The sequence below is a fragment of the Sciurus carolinensis genome, chromosome 1 (genome assembly GCF_902686445.1).
Source record: "Sciurus carolinensis chromosome 1, mSciCar1.2, whole genome shotgun sequence".
Lineage (NCBI taxonomy): Eukaryota > Metazoa > Chordata > Mammalia > Rodentia > Sciuridae > Sciurus > Sciurus carolinensis.
The window spans coordinates 192,655,500-192,680,191 of record NC_062213.1 but is presented as its reverse complement, the minus strand read 5'-3'; the positions used below and the strand labels follow the sequence as shown (position 1 = coordinate 192,680,191).

Below are 24,692 nucleotides of genomic sequence, written 5' to 3'. Positions count from 1 at the left end.
TATCAATCATGTAAGGCTCAGAGAGGACAAATAACTTACCTGTGATGGCACAGCTAATAAATGACAAAGCTGGGATTATTAACCACAGGTCTGATTCCCAGGCTCACGGAGACAAAGCACCAGTGGGGCCACCGTGGTGGGAGAAGCCAAGTCTGCAGGATGTATTGGTTTGTACCATGTTTTATTAGGTATGTTTTCCTTATTCCTTGGTGACTCTGGGGACTGAACCCAAGATTCTGCACATGCTAGGCAAATACTCTACCACTGAGCTACATCTCCGAGTTGTACCAAGTTTTAAAACAGCGATAGAGAGCAACATTTTGGGCTCTGACACTTCCTTCAGGGCAAACTGGGTTAGGTCTCCAAGGATCTGTGCGTCTCATAGGAGCTGAAATGGAAGCAGTCTGCCCCGCCCTGCTGGCACTATAAAACGCTGGGCACTAATACACAGCCTTTTCTTTGTTACCAGGGGCGCTTTACCACTGAGTCACATCCCCACATCACCCTCCTTTTTCTCTCTCCCTTTTTTTTTTTTTTTTTTTTTTTTTTGAGACAGGGCCTCCCTAAGTTGCTGAGGCGGGCCTTGAACTCACAATCCTCCTCCTTCCTCAGCCTCCTGTGCTACTGGGATTACAGGGTGTGCCACTACACCCAGCTGGTATAAATGGCCTCTTTTGAACATTCTCCTTGCCACTCTCTTTGTGGAGTTGAATTTGCACTGGAAAATGTGATTGACAGGATGTTGGACCAATAGATAGGCTCCCTGGGGCTCACCTGGATGAACCCCAGAAGGAAGCTGGGATCCCAGTGGCTCCACACTTGACACATCTGGACCCATAGTAAGACTACCAGTTTCTGGTCTTGATGGGGAAGGGAGTCACGTTGGGGAGAACATGTCTAATGGTCCCCAGGTCCTCAGCCCTTCCCTGCATTATCTGCAGTGGCTTAGTTCCCTGGGAGTATCTTGAAACTTTTTTGGATGCTTAGAAGTCTCATCTTAGACTGGACAGAAAGGCAAGGTTTAGCAAGAACCAGGATCATCAAGCAGGCAGGTTATTCTGGGGAGCCTACAGGGCTATGAGTACCCTCATTACATACAACGCACACTTTTAGCTCCAAAGCCCCAACTGCCAGCTGGCCAGCAACCACCTTGACTTAGGGTAACGAGTTCCATATGTCCCTGTAAGAACCCAGCTAAGCTCTTCCCCAGCAGTTCTCCTGTTCCCTCCCTCCCCAGCTTCAGACTCACATTTGACCACTCTTGTTCCTTTCGTTTCTCATGAGGGTGAGAGGGAGAGGGCCGAGTGGGCAATAAACGGGGACCTTGATTTGAGGAATCACCATTCCCTGACTTTCCTTTCCCAGAACCTCGGCCTTGGGGCAGCATCTTGAAAAAGCCCCGCTCTGGAAGCTGGAAGGCTTGGGTTCCAGACTTGCCTTGACCAACAACTTGTTAGTGTACCTGAGCGGACTCCTGCCCTTCTTTGGGCCACAAATGTGACGTTGAACGACCCTTCTATCCCTGATGGGCTTTAGATTTATGAACACATGAAGGAAGGAGAATCAACTGCATGTTACCCATGGGTGGCTCCAGGGTGGGATCCCTTGGAAGCCGGCCTCCCTACTCTGGTCAGCTCTGCTGCCTGAGCTCCCTTTGACAAGTGAGGCCCCAGGAGGACAGCAGCCTGTAGCATCTGGCACTAAGTAAGAGCAGGGTGGTGGGGAGGAGAGAGGGTGTCCCCAGCTGGAAGGGCAGCTCTAGAGCCTGGGTGGGGAAGTGGGTGGGTCATGGCGAGCCGCCACGCAGGGATATGAATCCGAGCTCAGAGAGCTGAAAAGAACTCACCCTCTTATCTGGTGTGTCAAAAGCAACCCCCAAATCCTAGTGTCAAGGTGACCTCCCTACTCTGACACGAACTGACCCCCACGCCCTGATTATTTAAGCCAGGCAAGACTGCCTACGCCACTTGTGCCCACGCTTATCCCCAAACCTTGCCACAGACTGGCTGAACCCCAAGTCTAGCCACGATCCCATCGGTCACTGTGCTGCACAGGGATCTGCTGCAGAATGACCCCTTGACCTTGCTGCTGACTGACCCCTCGCAAGAGAAATAACCAGAGAACAATTCAGTGCTAAACTCGGGGTGAAACAGGACATCACAGGGGCGAGAACGGGGCGGGGGCGGAGAGCGGGGCGGAGGGCAGAGGCTTCCCGGAGGAGCCCCGCGGCCTGAGGCCACTCTCAGAAGGTCGGAGAGGCCTTGCGCGGGGCACGTCGCAGGCGCTCGAGGAATGCAAGCTGCCTGAAAGAATGAAGGAAGGAAGGAACGGGGTGCGAGGCAGGCGGCCGCGGCCGGGGCACAACGGCCGAGGCAGGAAGCGGGGTGGGGGCGCGCCGAGGCTGCAGCGGCCCGAGCGCAGCTGGGGGCAGCGAGAGAGCAGTGGGGTCAGCGACTCCGCCGGGCGGGGGCCCCCCCAGGCCGGGCGGCTGGGAACTGGGAGGCCGCGCTGCTGGCAGAGCGGCGGGGGCGCCGCGAGGCTCCGGATGGGCTGCGAGCCCCGCCCGCGGGCTGCGGAGGGAGCCGGAGCCAGAGCGGAGCCAGAGCTCAGACATCCGGGCGCCAGCGAACACCTGCGAGCGGCCCCCAGGGCCCGCGGGGGGAGCGCGGGGCGCCGGGCCGGGGGCGGGGCGAGGGGCGGGGACGCTCGGCTCCGCCCAGCCGGGCTCCGGGCCACGTGTTCCGGGCGCCTCCCGGGTGCAGGCGCCGAGCAGCCGCGGGCGCCGAGTGCCTCTCCCCGCCGGGGCCAGCGAGTGTGTAGAGGACGGCTCTGGAAGCAGCTCTGCGGGAGACTGATGGAGGTTTTTAGGGTGCAGCTTGGGGCGTGGGGAAGAGTGGGGGCCCTGAGAGGCGATGAGGCCGGAAGACGGATCATTGAAGGCCGCCCCGCCCTATAAAGAGATCTTAACTTTCTCAAAGGGGCACCATTTCTGGTGTTAGAGGCATGAATTTGAGCCCCTGCTTTGTTCCTTAGGAGCTGTGTGGCCCTGGGCAAGTTACTTTTGCCTCTTCTGAGCTTGTTTATTTACAAAGGAAAGATAATTCCCGAATGTCTGAATTTCAGAGCTCATACGAAGATCGCCTGCGAAATAAGCGCAAGACAGTCTGTTGACTGTGCATCTTGTAATTCAGGGAGCCTAGTAGATATTTTACGAGCATTGTCTGTTATCCGAATCACAAACCTGGAAGGGGAGGTACCATCATCCCCCTTGCACAGAGGAGGGGGAGACCTGGGGTGGCCTAAGGTCTTTCCTTCAACAGGTTCCTGTGGGGACCAAATATATGCCCCACTCAGAATGTCAGGGGAAGGAGCCCATCTAAAGTCAAGGCAAGAACTTGGGCTTTGAAGCTAGAGAAAGTGACCTTCCTAAACCCCACTCTGGATCAAGCTATTCAGCTTGTCTTTTCTCTGTAAAACAAGAATAATGATACTCACCTTGTTGGGTTGTAGTGACAATTAAAATAAAATGAAATGGAAGCTGGTACCTAGTAGGCATTTGCTAAGTGATTATGATGGAGACACTATTCTCTGTGCGTTTTCTGACCTAGGGCCAAATTGCTTTCACTCTCTAATGACTAATGGATTGGCGTGCTGGCCTAAGCTTTTGTCCTGGCCACCTGAGCAGCTCAGCCCTAGGAGTCCTGACAAGCAATTTCCTTGGAATTAGCTTAATAATACCTCGTAGGTGTGTGATGCATTTCAAAGAACTTTCCCACCATTATCTTCTGTCCATGGAGGCAGCTGGGGAAGAGAAAAAGGCTCAGGGAGGTGAAGTGGCTTGCTCAAGGTCACATGGCAGTTGAGAGCTATGACTCTTTCAATTCTTCCCCACTCCTGCAACTTCTGAGCAAGCAGGAGGCCCCAGACTGGAAAAAGGTATAGGCCATGGAGCTCAATGCCTGACTCCATCGCTGTTAATGGTGTAATTAATGCAGTTAATGAGGTGGGGCTAGGCACCTCAACTGCTTCTTCAAAATCAACTCCCTTTGACAGATGTGGAAACTGAGGCTCAAGAGAGTCAATCTTGCTGGGTCAGTTAGCACAAGCCTATGATCCCATCGTTGGGATACTGAGGAAGAAGGATTGCAAGTTTGAGGCCAGCCTCTGAAACTTAGGACACCCGGTCTCAAAGTTTAAGAAAAGGGCTGGGGTTGTGGCTCAGCGGTAGAGAGCTTGCCTACCATGTGTGAGGCACTGGATTCAATCCTCAGCACCACATATAAATAAATAAAATAAAGGTGTTGTGTCCACCTACAACTAAAAATAATTTCTGAATTTTTTAATTTTTTAAAAGTTGGGGTGGGGATGTGCGTGCCTGGGAATGTAGCTTAGTGGTAAAGTGCCCTGGGTTCAATCCCCAGTACCAAAAAGAAAGACAGTCTCTAGACTACAGTTATGCAGGCTAGAGAGTAGAGGAAAAGTAGGAATTCTTACCCTTGTTTAGCTGATCCCCCCGCCTCCCCCCCAACCATCTTAGCACTCCTATGGCCAATCCAGGGTAGACCCAGCTGGGGTCTTAAAGTCTGATTGAGGCAAGGGCTTATATGGAAGTAAGGGCTTCTGGAGGGGCAGACATGCAGTGGTGGGGAGGGCATGTATATTTTGAAAAGTGTTCATACCTTCATCAGATCATCAGACAGCAGGATGTGAAACATGCTAAGAACCAATGGTCAGTCTGGGAGGATGGTTGGCAAAGACAGGTTGCCCCCACAAATGCCCCTGTTCACCCCAGAAAGCTCACCAGGTTAAGGCACAAAGGGTAATGATGTGACTTGTTATGAAATATTAAAGTAACACATGCCAGGGGCCAACACACAGATGAGATCATATCATAAACAGGAATCCAGTGAAGCTAGGTGCCTTGTGGAGCCCACCCACCTGGGGAGTCACCAGGTGGGGAGCAGTTGGGGAGGGCATAGGTTGGAGGCTTGCCTTTTACCCCATACCCAGGCCTGGCCCCCTGTTTACCACAATTCTAGTCCCTGAAGTTAGGGTTCAAATCCCATTCTTGCTTTCAAGGAGCTGAGAACCTGGTTCAGCCCATGACTGAGTCCCACTTCCCCATCCCCATGCAGGCACAAAGATGCTCACAGAACCAATTCCCAAGGAGGGGTAGGAACACTGGAAGGAGTGAGCTCAGGGCCCCAGTCTCTACAGCATTAAGAGGATTAGTACCAGTACTTCCCAACCAGCTGGCAGGTCCTCACCAGAATAGCTGCAGATTTGATAAGAGAATCTGCTCTTTTTTCCAACTTTGGAACCCCCTGGGGGAAGCCAGGCCAGAGAGCATGACGGAAATGAAACTAGGCCTAATGCTGAGTTTATTCATCTCAGAAATGGGTCTGTCAGCCACCACCCCTGACTGGGCACCAGATGAGGCACACTGGAGGCTCCACTATTACCACATCCCCTGCTAGAAAGACATTAATAATGACATTCAAGACAGGGCTAGATCTCAAGGGACCTGAGAATCAAGTCCCCAACTGGCTGGGTGAAATTGTACTGGTCTTCTATAAGATGAAGGGGAAGGACCAAGCTTTTTTTTTTTCCTGTTCCCAACCCCCAATAGATATGGGATTCCCATCATGAGCCCTGTCCACCACCCCACCCCTCAGTTTTAACTGGGAGTTCTCCCCCTCCTAAGGATACATGCAACTCTGCTTTTCCCAAGTTCCAAGGGTATTTATTTTCCTCAAGTTAGCATGTAAGAAAATTCGTACAAGGAATGATCATAATGAGGGTCTGACGAGGTCACATACCAAGTGTTTAAAAATCGTTTATTATGCAAAATGTTAACTTTTATAAAAAGTTTAATATACATCGCATGATTACAGAAAGTCACCTTCCTGCAAAAAGGTACAAAAAAAGCTATATACTCTATTATAGAGTTCACAATCAGGGCAACAGAGCCTTTCTCCAGGGAGACCAGAAGACAGCTCTAACGCCGCCGTGAAGCAGCCACTCCCCCTCCTCCAGTCCTCCACTCCGAGAAGAGTCTTTAAAACTTGGGGTGGGGTGGGGGCAGGGTGACGTTGCTCAGCTGGTGACCAGCGCTAGCTCTGGCTCTTCAGGCCACCCAAGTTCACAGTCCTTTGCTCCTGGGCGCCAGGTCCAGCCTCAAGGCAGGGGTTTGGGGAAGTAAAGTGGGCAGGGCGAGGTTGGGGCTCATCCATGCCCTTGAGCTTCCGGCCGGAGAGGGTCCCCGGGTCCCAGGCGGAACGGGCGCCAGCACCTGCGTTCTGGGCGGGGGAGGAAAGAAGAGCAGGGAGCCGTCAGTTTCCGCCGAGCGCGCCGAGGCGGGGGCCGTCCGCAGACTGGCCGGCGCCAGGGAGGAAACTTGGTCTCTACCTCCAGCTGATAACTCCGCGCCCCACACTGCCCCCACCCAGTTGGCGCCAAAAGACCACTGGCGGAGCTACCACTACCCCTCCCTCCTTGGAAGGGGACTAAGAAAGGCACAGCTGCATTTACGGTTCCAATCAGAAAAGGATTTCATTTAGTCGGGACCTGCATCCACTTTCTGGATCTTTGGCCTCCGGGAAAGGCAGGGGCAATGTCCATTTAAGTCCGAAAAAAGCACGTTACATGGAAAATGTTTCTGTCATTCATTTGAAGTAACCATGGACAAGTCATTTGTCCCTCTGGCCTCAGTTCCTCTAAAACGAGGGAAGGGTAATCTTCTCTAAAGGACATGCTAATTCCAACTCCGGGATTTGCAGTGTAACCCTCCCCAGGAGGGATCCTCACCTGGAGGTGCCGGGACGGCCGGGTCAGTGACAGAAGCTCCTGTTGTCGTTGGAGATCACAAGCTCCGGAGCAAGCTCAGCTGTCTGAGAAAGGAGGAGAGAGTTATGCAAGGAACTCGCGATGCTCTGGAGGACTCGCAGCATCCCAGCCCCTCCGCACAACCCTGTCCAGCCCCGGCTCCCACACGCACCTGGATGGGGAGATGCGGACCGTCTGGGGGTCCAGGGGCCGGCTCGGCCAGAACCACCTGGAGGTCGAGGATATAGTCGATGACGCGCTGCAGGATTTCCACCTGGCTAAGCTGAGTGCCCCTCGGGACTCCAGGCACCAGTTCTCGCAGGCGCGAGTAGCAGTGGTTCATGTCGTCCAGGAGGCTCAGCGGCTCCTCCGCCGCTGGGCTCTTGCCGCGGCCCCGCGCGATAGCCAGACTGCGTTCAGACAGGCAGCAGACTGCCTCGTAGCAGCCGCGCACAGGGCTCAGCGCCTTCATGTTGAAGAATGAAGCTAAAGAGGCAAAACGACCAAGCAACCACTAGCGCAGCTTCCAATGCTCGCAAGCAGGCCGCTGCCGGCTCTTATGGAGCCCGACCAGAAGCCACGCCCCTTTATTCAAAACAGCTCTTCCGCCACGCCTTCGCCGACCCTGGGCCCCGCCTCTCCCAACCCTGGGCCCCGCCTCTCCCAACCCTGGGCGTCCACAGCCGGCTTAAATTGCTAACAGGCTTCCTCCCGCTGGTCTGACGCCGAAGACCGCGGAGCCGCGGATTCAAAGAATGAGGAAGCGCTGATACTAGGGAGAGGCGGGCCTCTTCGCCAGCAAGGACTTAAAAAATCACTTAAAACCATTAACTTTAAGAATTTGCCTTTTCCTGGCAGTGTCCCAGATCTTTGAGCTCCCCTGCCCCCTGCCAGTCCACCCTTAGCCCAACACTGGTTCGAACCCACAGCTCCTCCGAGGTCATAAATCCCTGAACAGCCAAGCTTTTTTTTTTTTTAAGCAAAAGATTTTTCAGGGGAAACTTGTAAGGAATTAGTGCCGCCTTGTTCCCCAATTTGCTGTTCGTCTGACCTCCAGACTCACTGGCGTCAGGAATTATCTTGTGACCAGAGGGGAAAAAAATTAATTGCGGTGAAGCTGAGGTTACAATGAAGAAAACAGATTTGGGCTAGGCGCTGAGATTGCAGGAGGAGGAGGGGAAAGGGGTTTGAGCAAAGAACACTATTTATTTGAGCAACAGGGGGAAAGAAGAAAGCTGCCTGAAGCCATACTTTTTGCGTGGGGAAAGAAAAGAGCTCAGACGTTTGCTGCATGAACTCCATAAGGAACCCAGTATATGCCCAGTTGTGCTTTGGAAGTGAGTTTGATTAAAATTTTGGGCAGCGTTTCAAAGATGGGGAACCAGAGGGAGCAATTTCTAAAAAACCTTTTTTAGGAGACCCTTCCTTATTGGGTCAGCAAATCTCTCTTAACTGTTGGTGTCCCCTCTTTCCACACACTACTGTGCAGAAAACAATGTTAATTTCGTGACTCTTTTGTCTGTCCCTTTTCTGATATGGAAGGGCAGCCACCTGGACTTGATTATTCTCAGCCCTGCTGAAGTAGCTCCAGCTCTATCTAAGAGACCAGGAAAGGGACCAGCAGGCAGGCAAGCTGAATCCTGTATTCCAACAGGACATTTTGCTCAGTATTCTTTGCTTGTCTTCTTGTCACCTCCCAGGATATTTGGGAATATGCTATCCCAAGATGCTGGGTTCTATCATGGAAATGACCAAGTGGGATTCTCCCAGTGATTGCTTTCTTAATCAATTTCTTGGTAAATATTTATAAAGTGACTTCCCATAGACCAGTGGCTCCTGCTTCTCAAGAATCTCACAATTTGGGGAGACAAGATTAACACAGGAAACAATTAAGAGTTCAATAGTGTGTGGTACTGATTAACAGGACAATGGGAGCTCTGAACTGGGTGAGTCTCAAAGTAGTTACAGTGGAGCCTGGCTCAGTGATACACACAACTGTAATCCCAGCAATTTGGGAAGCTGAGGCAAGAGGATAGAAAGTTCCAAGCCGGCCTCAGCAGCTTGGCCAGACCCTGTCTCAAAATAAAAAATAAAAAGGATTGGATTGGGGATGATGTAGCTCAGGGTAGAATGTCCCTGAGTTCAATCCCTAGTACCAAAAAAAAAAAAAAAAAAAAAAAAAAAAAAAAAAAAAAAAGATTTAGTGGAAAGGACACTGGACTTCAAATTGGAAACCTTGGGTTGAACATGCCAGCTCTGTCAATCATTGGTCATGAAATGGGGTACCCTGGCTTTAGTTACCTTGTGAGGACAATGAGGAGATGGTGCTAAGTGATTATTTTACATTCTTTTTGACTCTAGAAGTCTTAAGGTTTGTAAAACTTGGGAAGGCAGGTGTGGGAAGGCAAAGGGCCCAGAGAGGTGATGTAAAACATGCCCAGTACCATACACAAGTAATAGTAGAGCCAGTTTTGAAGTCTTGTTCTTTTCCATCACACCACGGACTCCGAAAGAGGTCTTCCAAAAATTTCTTCTTGGAATATCAATGTTTTCAAGAGCCATTTCAATATAAGAAAGAAAAGGGAAAGAGACCTGTGGGTAGATAAATCAGTCTCCATATGCTATAGGAGTTAAGTGCCAGCCATTTGCTCACAGGAAGGGAAGATAGTGGCTCTAGAGATTCCTGGATGACCAGACAGAAGATCCTTTCTTTTTCTGTCATGCAGATTTCTGTGGTTGGTGCAAAACTGTCATGCCAGGAGGTTCTAGAAAAATCATGGTCTTCAGAACCAGTCAGACTTATGTTGAAATTCTTATTATTCCCTTTTACTGTGTTAACTTTGGCTAAGTCACCTCTGTGTACCTCAGTTTTCCTCTCTATAAAATGGAGCTAATCACACTGACCTCATTCACTCCACAAATGACTATTAAATGCCTTTTCTCTGCAAGGGGCTTGCCGTATTCCTTCTGTCAGATCCCTGGGTTTCTCTGGTGCCTGGGGACCTCGCATGGAGCCTGGTGTGTGGTGGTACTGAGCCACCCAGATTCTCCCTTCTTTTCCCTCAATTATTACTGCTGAAGCCTCAGGCTTGTACAGTGGTTAATGGTTCGCAAAGCACCTTCACATTTATTATTTCCCAGGATGCTTCCAGGCTGAAATGCCCGTGGGCAGTGTGACATAAGACAGAAGGATGCGGTGGGATTAGCAAGCGGAATTATGTCCCGTCTGTGCCAATAACTTGCCCTGAGACAAATTTCTTTTCTTCCTGGACCTTATTTTGCTGGTGGGGGGAAGCAAATGAACTTCAAGGGTCTTCTCCAACCTATGATTCTAATTCTGAAAGAAGCGGGTTAACGGTTGGATTGGGAAAGCTCAATAGTTGAAACCCAAAGACTTCTCTCCCTACCAGCAGCCTGGACGGCCTCGCTGAGCCTTCTGCAACTTGTTTAGCGGTGGCGGGGCCTCAGCCTCTTATTCCAAATGCCTCTGAACTTTCTGTTCCCAGTTCTGCTTCTTTTACCAGCTTTTTCCCCCCTCTTGCATTTTTTATTTTTATGAAAGGATGTCATTAAGGCTTTTGTCTGCGCTGTTTTTGTTTCAGAACTTTTCTCACAATCCTATTTTTTGTTGAGGAATCCGCTCCTTTGCCCAGCTGTGGGTCCCGGTCCCACAGCTGTGTTGATCTAAGACTCAGCCCCAGACAGCCTGGCGCCAGGGTGGGACGTCATGCGTTCACACAGGGATGCGTGTCCCAGGCAACCTTTCCTCGGGCAGTCACCGGCCGGCGACTGCCTCTCCCACCAATGAGGGCCCGACACCCGAGAAAGGGGCGTGGTCTGCACCGCCCCAACCCGCGAGCGGCTTGTGAATTGCAGATGCTGAGAACTTGATAAGGTTCCTTGAATTGGGGCCCTTTAAAGTCTTTCCCCCTTTCTCTTTTAGTTCTTTCTTTGCTTTCTTTTGTTTATTCCTTTTCTTTCCATCTCTTCCTTTATCTATATAGGTATATGTTTTTTCTTTTTCCTTTTTTTTTCTCTTTTTAACTATCTCCTCCCAGTGTCAGGAATCATTTTGTAAGCATTTCCAGGAACTGAATCTTCCTCTGCCAATTTTTTTTTTTTGTTTTAAAGAAAGAAAAGAGAAAGAAAAAAAAATTCACTGATGTACTCTGATTTTTTTTTTTTTTTTTTTTTTTTGAGGAGTTGGCAGAACAATTAGGCTGTACCGTTTGTCTTTAAATTTTTGAAACGTGGTCTTACTGGGATCTTTGAGCTGTTAATTTCAAAGTCAAAGTAATGATGATGAGGATTGCAGATGTCTTTTTGCCTAGCCTAGGCTTCTATCAATTTTGCTATCTTTTCTCCACTTGCATTATGGCCTTGGGGATCAAGGGGACTTTAGAAACTTGACCAGGATAACTGGAGATGTCAGTGACTGACCTGTGGTCAACTTTCACACCTCCTCTGCCTTTGACTCCCTGGCCACACCACCCCCTAAACTCTCCTTAGCATGAGGGCTGTGGCTGGGGTCTCAGAACATTCACAGATGCTGGGTTTCCTTTTTCCTTTTTATTATTTATTCATTGTTTTGGTACCAGGGATTGAACCCAGGGACACTTAACCACAACCCGCACCCCCAGCCCTTTTTATGTTTTATTTTGACTTGCTAAGTTACTTAGAGCCTTGCTGAGTTGCTGAGACTGGCTTTGAACTTGTGATCCTCCTGCCTCAGCCTCCCGAGTTGCTGGAATTACAGGCATGCGCCACAGCGCCTGGTAGATGTTAGGTTTCCTTTAGCGTACCTATTTGCTCACAGATGCCTATAAAGATGTGCTGAAGATTTGACAGCCAGGAATACCTTCTCCCCAGGGTTAGTTTGGACCCCAAAGTACAGCTTGAGACTCGGGTGATACAAAGAAAGCACAGGAGATTTTAAATCAAGACCAGGCTTAAATTTTTGCTACTAAGGGATGACTGAGCTACCAGGCCCAAATCCCAGACTACCCCAGCATGGATCCATCTACAGCTGGGAGGATCCCAAGGGTCAAGGGATGGAAAGTGCTATAGGAACCAAGAAGTTATTTTTATGTGATGCAGCCCCTGTTGAGTGGGACAGGAGGTGCCAGGATCCTGCTGAGGCTGCTCTCAGGAATGTGGGCAATACTGAGAAAGGTAGTGTGGGAACACAGGGACCTAAGACAAGAGGCCTTTTACTTTATGATTATTCATTTGTTTGTTTTTGGTACTGGGGATGCAACCTAGGGATGCTCTACCACAACATACTCCCAGCCCTTTTCTATTTTTTTTCTTTTCTTTTTTTTTTTTTTTAATTTCGAGACAGGCTGTTGCCAGGTTGCCAAGGCTGACCTTGAACTTGTGATTCTCCTGCCTCAGCCTCCCAAGCCACTGGGATTACAGGTGTGGACACCTGGCTAAGACATAAGTCCTTACAGGTGTGGGGACTTAAGCTGTTTTCAAGATGAACTATTCTACAGCTTATAAGCACTCAGCTTTTATTATTAATATCATCATCATCGTTTATTGAGTCCTGTTTGCTCAGACCTGTTTCCCTTCCTTCTCACTTGGGTGTTTGTTTGCAGTTCTGGGGATAGAACCTAGGGCCTCGCACATGCTAGGCTAGCACTCTACCACCTGGCTACACCCCTCGCCCTGGGTTTTCTCACCTGATGGACCAGAAGACAGAGGCTCAGAAAGGCGAATGTGTTTGTCCAGGGTCACATAGCTAGGAAGTGGCAGATCCAAGGTTTGCAACCAGGTGTGTCTGTCTCCAAAGCTTTTGTCCTTCTGCACCTTTGCTTTTCCTTCTGCTCTTCCAAAGGACCTCCTGGAAGGTAGCTCGGATCTCAGAGGGTTTCATTCTGTCAGACAGAAAAAAGTAAGGGTGAACTATTAGGCAGCAGGCAGACAATGAGGGTTTGGGGATGTCACAGGGAAACGTTTTCTATGCAGAGACTCAGAAAGCATAGGAAATTTCTTGGCTATTTCAAGCTGCCTGCTTCAGGAGACATTTATTCTGTTTTTGTTGTTGTTGTTATTGTTTGTTTGTTTTTGTTTTGCACTGAGGATTAAACTGAGGGCCTTGCACATGCTAAGCACACAGTGTGCCATTGAGCTATACCCCACAGTGTTTCTTGTTAAAGTACAGAATGACTACTCTTATTTTGGGGAGGACTAGGGATTAAACCCTGAGGTTACGACTGAGTCACATCCCCAGCTTTTTTTTTTTTTTTTGAGACAAGAGTCTCACCAACTTGCTGAGCATCTCACCAAGTTGCTGAGGCTGGCCTTGAGCTTGGGATCCTCCTGCCTCAGCCTCCCAGGCATACACTGTCGTGTCCAGCCCAGAATGATTACTCTTGTGTATTGGAGTCAGCTTTGGAATTGAGTTCCCTCTTCTCTCCCTTTTCCAACCCAAGGCCAGCTGAGCTCGGTCCAGCCACACTACCCTGAAGTTAACTAACCCCTTACTTCACCAGGTAGGCTGTGACCATGGATGTCCAAGGGCCAGCTTTGCCTCTGAAGTAGAGGGTGGGTACCCATGACAAGCAAGAAAGGAGTTATTTCCTGAGGATCTGTCCTGTGCTGGGTGTATTATCAATTCTACCTTGTATAATCTGCCCTCAAGTTTTTGGGGATTGACATTATTATGATCATTTTTCTAGAGAAAGATACTAAAGTTCAAAGAGATTTTTCCACATGGCTGCTAGGGAAAAAAGTCCAATGATTAGGATTTGAACCTGTAGCTCAAACACTATGCAAAGACCAAGACAGACATTCAGGCTGCAGTGTCCAGACAAAAAGGGACAGTTCCCTCACCTTAGCACTTCTGGGTTGAGGACAGACAAGGACAGCCATTGCCTCATTTCTCTGTTAGGAAGAAGTTTGGAACTTCAAGATTTTTGGAGAACACTGGTAGGTTATGAAGGATTTAAACTCTGATTTAATAAATAGCAAAAGAAAAAAAGAATATATTGCAAAAGTTTTACTGTTTCCAAATTGCTTTCATTTGAGGTTTCGTTGAACATCCCAGCCACCTCCCAAAGCTCACCTGCTTTGTGATCAAGTTGTACTTGTCTCCCTGGTCTCCCATGTCTCTCACAGTATCTGCTACAGACTGGCCATTTAGTAAAGATGGACTGAATTAAGTTCCATTGCAGTAATCACTTCTGGGACGTCACCACTTAGGGGATTTAAAATACAGATGTAGGGCTGGGGTTGAGTGTTTGCCTCTCACGGGGCAAGGCCCTGGGTTTGGGTCCCAGTATTGAAAAAGTAAATAAAAATTAAAATAGGCATGGTGGTGCATGCCTCTAATATCAGCTACTCTGAAGGCTGAGGCAGAAGGAACAAAAGTTCGGGGCCAGCCTGGGCAACTTAGCAAGACCTTGTCTCCAAATAAAAAATAAAAAGGGCTAGGGATGTAGCTCAGTGGTTAGTTCTTTGCCCTGGGTTCAATCCTTAGTACTGGGTGGAGGAGGGGCACTGAATAAAAGTAAAAAATCCAAATGCAGGTTGTGCTGAAAGCTCTGTGACCCTGGGTACCATGGACTTTCTTACAGACAGATGCCCACAGCTGGATCAGTGCCCCCTCAGATGGGAGTTCAGGAAAGGCCTTGGAAAGATGATGGGGTTCAAGGGCAGAAACGATGGAAGGCCAAAAAAGGCCTTGAAGAGTCGTGTCCACTCTGCCCAAATATTGTCTTGTCTTGGCCTGGGTCCCAGCAGCAGTTCACATGCTGCCAAGGGAGTAAGGCTGGGAGGGGAGGGGGGTGATTGGCCTGGGGAGTGAGCTGGAGCTGAGAGGAGAGCTCTCCTAACCCCAAAAAGGCCAGAGTTCTGCAGCAAGCTGGAAATGCAGGGGTGCCAGAAGGCAGAGGCAGAGACACAGCGCCCTGGGAGCCTCCTGCTGGATAAAATTGTCCCTGAGCTTAATCACTACAGAGGCCCGAGTGTCTGCAGGCCCATGCAGGATAACTTTACTGAGTGCTAACCATGAACGGGGCATTTTACATGTAATTATTTCTCTCAATCCTCATATTGATTGATACTCAGAGAGGTGAGGTTACTTGCCCAAGGTCACACAGCTGTTTGGAGGCAGGACAGGGCTGTGAACTAGAGGGGGGAAAGGTCTTCACACATTGGGGATGGAGGAGATAGGAAACTCATTTGAAATTCACCGTGTTTCACAGAATCTTGCGCTGTCAGGCAGCGTGTGTGTGTGTTCTTCAGCTCTGTGGCGTGGGACCCTCCTTGAGAGCAGTGTGTGGGCCCAGGTGAGGGCGTGTGCCTCGCTCCCAGGGGGCTGCAGCCCGGGACTGCACTGTGCGCTGTCTCGGGTGCGGTGAGCGCCACCGCGTCACAGGACCGCTCCTGGGCGTGCGGCCTTCTCGCTCCGTGCCCACCTCGTTATAAGCGGGTCTTCCCGCACCTCCGGGCCAGGTGCAGAACAGGGCCGAGAACAACGGTCTGGAGCGCCGGGTGGCCTTTCCGCCACTCCCTCACCCGCGACCCTCCCCGCCGGCACCCCGCGCCCCGGCTGCCCCCACGCTGGCCGCCCGACCTCCCGCCCTCGCGCCACCGACCTTTACGGTGGCGGGCGGCGCCCCGGCGGCCCCACCTCGGCCGGCCCGAGCCCCCGCCCGCCGGCCACCCCCGCCCGGCGGTCCCCGGCGGTCCCCGGCGGTCCCCGGCGAGCAGCTGCGGGACACAATCGCCCGGCCCCGCCCCGCCCCCCGCGCAGCCCCTCGCTCAACAAAAGCCGCTTTCTTTCCCCGCCGCAGATTAAAGACCCGGAGGGGGTGAAAAATAGCTTCTCCAGCCGCCGGCGGGGGAGGGGGCGGGAAAAGCCGGGGCTTTGGGGACGCTTTGATGGCGACTGTGTGGGAAACCCGGAGGAATGTGGCCGCGCCGACGACCGCGGCGGGGCCGGGCGCCGGGAGGAGGGTCGGTCCCCGGGGAGCCCCGGACGCGCGCCCCCTGCGTTCCCCGCGCCCCGCGGGCCGAGGGTCTCCGCCCCTGGCCTCGGCCCCTCCTGCCCCTCAGCCGGTTTCCCGAATCCCCGTTTCTCCGTCTGCCTCCGGCTCTCCCTCGGGATCCTCCGCGGCTGCGCGAGCCCCCTCTTCTCCTCCATCTCCCTTTCCCACGTCGGCGCCCTTCCTTGCTCTCCTTGGGTCTCGATCTGGCTCTCTACGTCCCTTCTTTCTCTTTGTCGGACGGTCTCTCTCTCTCTTTGTTTCCTGCCTCTTTCTTGGTGGCCCCTTCTCAGTCTCCTCCTGTGGCTTCCTGGGTCGCTTCAGAGGGATGATGGATTTAGCACCGACTCTCCTGCCTACTTGGAGAGGGCAGGGAAGAGGGGACCCCGGGTCAGGGCAGTTTGCTCACACCCCCCACACACACCCCACGTGTGAGCACAGATGGGAGCCCAGCATGAAGTTCTAGCACCCAGGACCACGGCGGGGAGACCTGGGGAGACCTGGTCAGCTAGATCGAAATAGCATGGGAATAGGGGCTCTTGAAGGCCTCCAAGGGTTGAGAATTATTTTCAGATCAGTTTAAGTCTCTGAAAGGAATTCCTGGCCCAGGACCGGATGGTGGCCTTGGGACCCTGATGGGAAATGGGTTGGCCCCCTCCCCTCTAGTCCTTGGAACAGGCGTGGGGGAGGAAGGGGTTGTCAAGACAAAGGGCTTCCAGGTGGCCAAGGGCGGAGATCTTCCACGTAAAGACCGGGAGGTACTGGGGGAAGGCTGAACCTGGGATCCCGGAAACCCAGCTTTTTGCACTTGGCTCTGCCACTTGGTGACACACCAGTGCAAATTCCTTCTCCTCGCTAAGCATCATTTTCCCCACCTGTAAAATGAGATGTTTGTTTACATCAGTGGTCCTCCGCCTTTAATTCCACCCACAGATCCCAAGGTCTGCTGTATTCCAAATGTAGTGCTTATATTAATCAATCTGCTTTCTCATTTTGTTATTCATGAAAGACAAGCATTCAGTCGGGGGTTCTGATTAGCATGGTTCCTTACCCTGCAAAGCTGGTCTGATTCAAAGAGCTAAGACACCCCAGACAGACCTCCAGAGATATCCCAACCCTGGCTGATGACACCCCCAAAGCTCTTGAGGTTTTCCTAGTCTGGGCAGCAAGATCCCATGGGAAAACACAGGTTTTTGGGAGTTAGACAAGTTGGGTTTAGGTCCTGAGTTGACCAATGTCCAGCTCTGACCTTGGGGAGGTGACAACCTCCTTCCTTTTCCTTATCTGTAAAAAGGAGATATTCATAATGTCCACCCCCCCCAGGATTATGGTGAGCACTGAATCAGATAACAGAAATGTAAGTAACAGGTGCTCAGTAAATAGTAACTGTTACGATTTTCCCAGGCTCTTACACCAAAGCTGCCCAATGCAAGCCACCGTGTGTAATTTAAAGATCTTTAGGAACCGTAGTTTTTTAAAAAAGAATAGTAAAATTAATCTCAATAATATAATTTTACCTAACTGTATGTATACAAAACATTATTATTCCAACATGCAATTGATACAAAAAGCTATTATTTTTACATTAGTTTTCCTGGCAAAATTTGGTGTGCGTTATATAATTCAGCATATCTCAGTTTGGACTAGGCACATTTCAGGTGCTCTTAGCCACACAAGGCTAGGGGCTAGCCTTGTGCTGCTCTCTTTAGTTAAAGTCAAGGTAGACATTAGGGAGGAGAAGAACTGAGCCTTGAAGCTAGCTGGGATTTGGATTCAGAGAAGGCAGGAGGAAAGCAGAAGGGCAGGCACGGAATGGCATCAGTTAAGGGACTGATGAGCTGGATGGGCAGAAGCAAGGGGGTGGGGTGGACACTGGCCAAGGCTGGATAAGTAGGTGGAGGTGGGATGTCTGGAGAATTTTGAATGCTGGACTAAAGAGCGTAAAGCCTGCGAGTATGTAGAGTAGGAGGGAGAAGGTGGTCATATAAGTCATTCTGGGTCTGAAATTTACCTGACACTATTGAAACCTCCATTAGTACTAGCTGTGATTCACTGAGGATATACCGTGACCAGACACTGTGCTGAACACTTTAATCTCTCATTTATTTCTCTCAATAACCTTCACACATGGCTGATGGGAATGTAAAACTTTGGAGAACATTTTGGCAATGTTTTAAAAAGTGAAATCTAACCGGGCATGGTGGTGCACACTTGTAATCTCAGTGACTGAGACAGAAGGTTTGCAAGTTCCAGGCCCGCCTCGGTGACTTAGTGAGAACCTCAGCAATTTAGAGGGACCCTGTATCAAAATAAAAAAAATAAAAAGGGCTGGGGATGTGACTCAGTAGTAAAGCACCCCTGGGTTCAATCCCCAGTATCCTCTCAAAAATAAATAAATAATAAAAGTTTAAGCATAAGATTGACATACCATCCAGCAATCTTCCTGACAGGCATTTACCCAAGAGAAAGGAAAACCTGTCTACCCAAAGACTGGAACAGGGACGTTCATAGCAGCATTGTTTGTAATGACTAAAAAGTGGAAATGGCTCAAATGGATGACTGGATCAACAAACTATGGGATAGACAATGGAACAGTATTCAGCCATTAAAAGGAATGACTGCTGAAATATGTCATGGCGGGTGGATGGACTTCACAAATACGCAAAGTGGAAGGAGCGAGACACAAAGGACCCCGTAATATACAGTTCCATTTATGTGAAATTCCCATAAAAGGCAAAACCTAGAGAGACAGGAAGTGCTGGCAGGGCAGCGGCGTGATTGCTAATGGACACAGGGTTTGTGTGGGGATGATGAAAATATCCTCAAATTGATGTGGCAATGGTTGCATAACTCTGCAAATATGCTAAAAATCATTGAATTGTGTACTTAGAGTGTGTATGTTTTATGGTATGTAAATTATACTCATTAAAACTCTTAAAAAGAAAGAAAGAGGGGCTGGGTTGTGGCTCAGTGGTGGAGCACTTGCCTAGCATGTGTGAGGCACTGGGTTCTATTCTCAGCACCGCATATAAATAAATAAAATAAAGATCCACTGACAACTAAAAAAATATTTATAAAAAAAGGAAGGAAGAAAAGGTGAGGCGCAGTGGCCTGTCTGAAGTCCCAGCTCCGTGGTAGACTGAGGCAGGAGGATGGCTTGGGCCTAGGAGTTTGTGCCCAGTGAGAGCCTGTCTCCAGAAAAAAAGAATTCTCCCAACAATTTTCAGGACAGACACCATCGCCACTGAACTGCTGTGGACATCTCTGCAAGGTGACACCACTGGCCTCAAACCTGCAAACGTGCCCCTGACCTCGGTTCTCCTTCCCGGGAATCGCTGGGCCGCGCCCTCTGCCTCTCAACTCACCAGTTTGGTGCCATCCATGTTTTCAGGTCACATCACCTGCTTCTCAGAGGTGAGGGTCAGTCAGGGGAGGCGGCAGAGGACCTGGGCTAGAATCGGGAGGCTGGGAAAGCCTCATGGGAAAGCTCAGGCCACAGCTGGGCCACGGTCATCTGCGGCAAGCTCCAGGCTGACACCCCCTCCCCAACACTGTCTCTCTCCCAAGGGAGAGAGGAACTTGGCTCCAAAACTGAGGCCAGAATGTAAACCAGAGTCTTGACCTGACCCCCACCCTGGAATCCTCTGAATCTGGGACCGTGAAGGGGGAGGGGCTGATCCCAAGCCAAACTAACCAAGGAAAACCAGCTGCCCTGTTACTTATCATGATTCCATAGGACAGGGCAAGTTGAAAACCGTGGGATTTGGAGTCTTGAACACCTAGTTCAAGCCCTGCTTTCTGTCTCCAAACTCAAGCACCATCTCCAAGCCTGGATTTCCTTTTCTTTGAAATGGATGCAACGACTCTCCCCTTAGAGGGTGCATGTAAGGATTTGAGGGGCCAGAAGTTAAATTTACTTAATTTTAGATCACCTTTATTATGCCTTCAGTCGTTAGGGTTTTTAATAATTTCCCCACTCAAAATAAGAAAATAGTTAATATGAAGAGTTGGTATTAATGGGCACTCATCTTGTACTATTTCAAGATTTTTACACACATTAACTCATTAATCTTAATAACAACCCTATGGAGTAAGTGTTATTATTTCTCCCACTTTACAGTTGAGGAAACCGAGACTCAATCTTTAATGTGTTGCTCAACGTCAAGGTCAAATTACATAGAAAGCACAGGTTCACTGACTCCAGAGCTTTAGCCTTGTACCATTCAAAATGAATAAGAGGGCTGGGGTTGTGGCTCAATGGTAGAGCGCTTGCCTAGTGAGGCTCTGGGTTCGATTCTCAGCACCGCATATACATAAAATAAAGGTCCATTGACAACTAAAAAAATATTTCTTAAAAAAAATGAATTAGAACAGAACTCAAGTAAACATGAGCCTGGCTTATTCAAGTCCTACTGTTTGAGGACAAGGAGAAACAGCCATGGGTTTAGCTGACAGGTGACTGGTCCAGAGTAACTGGTCAAAACTGTGAACACTTCAGCATTTCTAAGATCATCCTGCAATGAGGGCACACAGGTACCCTGTTCAGTCACCATGACAACTGCATTCATTTTCCCCTCTCATGTAAACTATTGTATGTTAAAATATTTTAAATGAATAAAAATATTTCAATTATATATTTTATTTCTTTCTTTTCCTCTTTTCTTCTTTTTTGCAGTGCTGAGGATCAAACCCAAGGCCTATCACATGCCAGGCAAGTGCTCTACCACTGAGATGTACCCCAACCCCAATTTAATGCTTAAATACATAATACTTTCATTTGGCTCAAAATTAAAACAAAACATAAAAAGACATATGGTGAAAAACCTCCTTCTCAAGCCCCTCCACCCCCAGCTGCCAATCCTCTCCTCAAAGCCCCTCTTGCTCGTTTGGGGTGAGGGGGAGAAGTTAGCAAGGATGTGCTTGATTTGTTCTGAAGGCACCGGACATAAAGCCCACCTCACTCTGGTCTGTTTCTTCAGGTCGACCTCAGTCTGATTTCCTGTACCCTTTGATGCACTGCTGCTTCCTGCAGGTGATGGTTGGTCCCTCAGGGAGATGGTTGGTCCCTTCTCCCTGGTAACTTTCCCCTGAGGCACCCCTGCCGTGCTTCTGGCCAGCTCCCTCCCACCTCCAGGCCCTGCTGGTTCCTCCTCCCCCCAGAGCCTGCGGAGCCTGTAAATGCCAGAGAATTTCCTTACTTCACCTGGCTGATGGGGTGGAGGGGACTGTGGGCTAGGAGTCCAAGCTGTTCTTCCTGGGCTGAAATCCAGGTGTCCACAGGGCCGTGTTCCTTGCTGGGAGCTCTGGTTAGAATCTGTTTCCTGCCTTTCCCAGCTTCTAGGGGCGCCCATGTTCCTTGGATCCTTATTCCATTTGAAAACCAGCAAAGTGGCATCTCGGCCTGGATTTCAGCCCAGGAAGAACAGCTTGGACTCCTAGCCCACAGGTCACACCTGAGTGACTTCAGGTCACATCTAACCCATAAGGGTTCTCTCCCTTCCTTTCTCTTCTTCTCCTTCCTATTCCCTTCCCCTCCCTCCTTCTGTCTCTCTTTTTTCTTTCTTCTTGTCTGCATAGTGATTTCAAAATTGGAAAGTTCACCTGAAATTCAGATTGCTCAGGTTCATCTGACATACTGCACACCAGATCTCATGAATCCACATTCATGCATAGCAACATCAGCCTGAGCTGAGCAGCCGCTGGCCCTACAGAGGAGCCCGCACTCTCTGGGTTGACAGGGTCCCTGTGGCTCCCTGTGGGTTCATGTGTAGCAGCATAGTAACCCCCCCAACTGTCTCCACCCTGGCCTTGGAAACTGCACGTTATGTTACATGGCAAGTGGGAATTGAGGTTGCAGGTGGGGTTAGGTTTGCTAACCATCTGACCTTAATATAGTAAGTTTACCCAGAGTTTTCTGCGTGGGTCTAATGTGATCACAATCCTTAAAGGCAGAAGAAGAGAGTTTGAGAAATAGGGGAGACTGGGAAACAGGGTCAGAGAGATGCCACTTTGCTGGTTTTCAAATGGAATAAGGATCCAAGGAACATGGGCGCCCCTAGAAGCTGGGAAAGGCAGGAAACAGATTCTAACCAGAGCTCCCAGCAAGGAACACGGCCCTGTGGACACCTGGATTTCAGCCCAGGAAGAACAGCTTGGACTCCTAGCCCACAGGATTTGGTTTGTGGACGTTTGTGAGCACCGATGGAAAACGGATGCCATGGATAGAGGTCTCCTAGGTCTCCAGGTGGGGTTAGGGTACATCCGGGTACACGTTTGGCATTGAGTGCCCCGGAAATGCACAGAACGCTTTCATGAATAGCGTCCAAGGTGAGTCCCAGGCAAAGCGGAGATGGGGCGGCTCTGGCTTTGGCTCTTCCTCCCCTGCCCTCCTCACAGTGCTCTGCCTGGCCAAGAGAACCGTGCAGGGGTACTAGGACCTCAGGGCCGAGACCGGGATGGCTCAGAAAATTGGCTGTTCTAGCCGCCAGTGGAGGACTCTGACCTCTGACCAAGGTCACGATTAGAGGATGGAAGTAGAAAAGCAGGGAATTGGCCCAGACTGGGTAAAAGGCCATCAGAACGGAAGGTGGGAGGGTCCAATGCAGGTCAGAGGTGGGTACAAGGCCAGGCAGGGCAGGGGTTGGTCCAGACAGGAGACCTGCTAGAGGTGGTGCTGGCTGGTGTAGGCGTGACTGATGATCTGGGATGGTTGAGGGCCACTGTGGACCTACGGGTGCTGCTCTAAGCCTGCCTCTGGACAACAGCTAAGCCTGACAGCTCGGACTCAACTTCCACCCATCATAACCTGCAGTCAGCCTCTGAGGAAGCCGGAAACGAACCCATCCTGAGCTGTTACTAAGGACTGACAGGGGCTTGCCAAGGAGGGCCATGTATCTGGGGAGCCATCCTTATCTAGCAGAATCAGACATGGCTGAGCCATGGGACACTGAGGCCTGACTCCCAGGAACTGGCAGCCGTGGAGGCCTGTCCCAGATCCCCAGGGAGTATGTGGCACTGTGTGGGAGTGGTTCCCCGTTTGGTTATGTGATAGTTTCCCTGAGCAAATCAACTCCCCTGACTCCCCCCCCATTCTGTTTGTCACAGATGAAGCCCCTCCCAGTCCGGGCCCCTTTACCCATGTGACTATAAATAAAGGAGAGTTGGGCTGCTCCATGTTGTTAGAAGCCAGATCTGGTGTGTCCCGACCCATCACGCCCCCTCTCTTTTGAAGAGTATGGGCTCTTGTTGTTTATTGATTAGACAAATTTATGGGTAATTGATTGATTTATAGCCAACAGCGTCTTCTGGCAGTCAACCCTTTTCTCATCCATGTGGGACATGGCGAAACCCCCACAGTATAATAGCTTATGTCACTTTCACCTAAAAAGATGAGGTCACCTTTAAGGTCACAGGGTCTTAGGTCAAGGGACATGGGATGCCATGTGGATGTGTCTTACTTGCTCACAGGTCCCTATGTCCCTAGAAGGTCTGCTGGTTCCCAGCCCCTGATGCTTTCCCCACTTGGACTTTCATGACAGTTCTTCCATTTATTTTCGTTGTATCCTGGGTTGGCTTTATTTTTTATTTTTATTTCTGTTATTTTTCAGATTCATTTAATACTATGTACCAGGCACTGTTTTAAGTGTTTTATAGGGATTAACTTATTGAATGATTATAAAAAGTACTGAAAGAAGTACTGAAAGCTCCATTTTGTAGATGAGGAAACCGAGACATGGAGAGATTAACTTGCTCCTGACCACGTAGCTAGTGAATGGCATTTTCTGAACTGAGGTTTCCTTGATCTTTAAATTGAGATGTGGATTAGTGCCCTCCACGCAGGGCTTCTCAGCCCTGGCACTGCTGACAATCTTTGAGTGGGGGTCGTCCTGTGCCATCTGATGTTTAGCAGTGTTCTTGATCTCTGTCCACAAGGTGTCAGTTAGCGTCAAAGCCATGATGAACTAAAATATCTCCAGACCTTGCCATATGTCCCGTGGGGGCAACATCAAACCTGTTTGAAAACCGCTGGGGAGGATTAAATGAGCTAATACATGTGAAATGCCCAGTGCATTTCCTGCCCACCTTCTAGACCTATTCTCCCATCCCTTTTCTTCCTGTGCCCCCAGAGCAGCTCTTTCTGTTCCTCTGCTAATTTTCAAAACGTGCCCCCCTAAATCGAGGTGGGGGCTTGGGAGTTTCCTGCACACCCAAAGCTGGCTTCTGGAGTCAACCCTGATTCTAGTCCCATCACTCCCCCTGACGGGCTGCAGGACCCCTGTCCCTTCTTGAGACTTAGTTTCCCCATGTGTACAATGAGGGGGGTGAGCTAGAAGTTTTCCAAAAGGTTTCCTTGCTGCAGAAATCTGTGATTCTGTGATTGGGTGATTCATACCAAATACAAACAAATTCCCCTCACAAAGTCCAAATTCTTCCAGCGACTTAGTCATTCCGGGGTTTGAACTTTCTCGCAAAAACCATTTGAAAAATTCTTCCAGCTTTAAAAAAAAAAAAAAAAAAAAAGCTATTAAAAGAAAGTAAAAGTTTCAAAACCAAATCCTAAGCAAACAAACCTGAAAACAATACACACACACACACACACACACACACACACACACACCACATAAGGTAGCGCTGAGAACAGGATATGAAACCTTGCAGGCCAGAGCAGAGAAATGATTCACAGTCTTTTCGAGATGCTTCTATTTCAAGATGCGATCCACCCACTGGATCTGGCGGTTCCAGAAACAAAATAAACCTTCAAGAAATTACCATTTCTTATCATAACCTAGAGTTAGCCTCACCAGCATCCATGGGTCTCCAGGCTTCAAAGAAAGGACAAAGTGGAGTCCTGTGAATTCCCTTTCTGTCCCCAGT

The 24,692-nt window shown here is 49.8% G+C and overlaps 1 protein-coding gene across 1 annotated transcript; it reads right to left on the bottom strand.

Annotated features, from left to right (window-relative positions):
* Positions 1-5,818: 5,818 nt before the first annotated feature.
* Id3 (inhibitor of DNA binding 3) lies at positions 5,819-7,377 on the bottom strand. Its single transcript, XM_047564576.1, has 3 exons — positions 6,998-7,377; positions 6,808-6,890; positions 5,819-6,299 (listed from the first exon to the last, which is right to left on the bottom strand). Exons 1-2 carry the CDS (start codon positions 7,295-7,297, stop codon positions 6,831-6,833), a joined length of 360 nt encoding a protein of 119 aa, XP_047420532.1. The 5' UTR covers positions 7,298-7,377; the 3' UTR covers positions 5,819-6,299; positions 6,808-6,830.
* Positions 7,378-24,692: the final 17,315 nt, after the last annotated feature.

What these genes read in the sequence shown, in the direction of transcription:
- Id3 (XM_047564576.1), bottom strand. Translation starts at nt 7,297, where the DNA reads ATGAAGGCGCTGAGCCCTGTGCGCGGCTGCTACGAGGCAGTCTGCTGC. An exon ending in GTCCGCATCTCCCCATCCAG is followed by an intron (nt 6,891 to 6,997) that starts GTGCGTGTGGGA and finishes CTCCTTTCTCAG; the next exon opens with ACAGCTGAGCTTGCTCCGGA.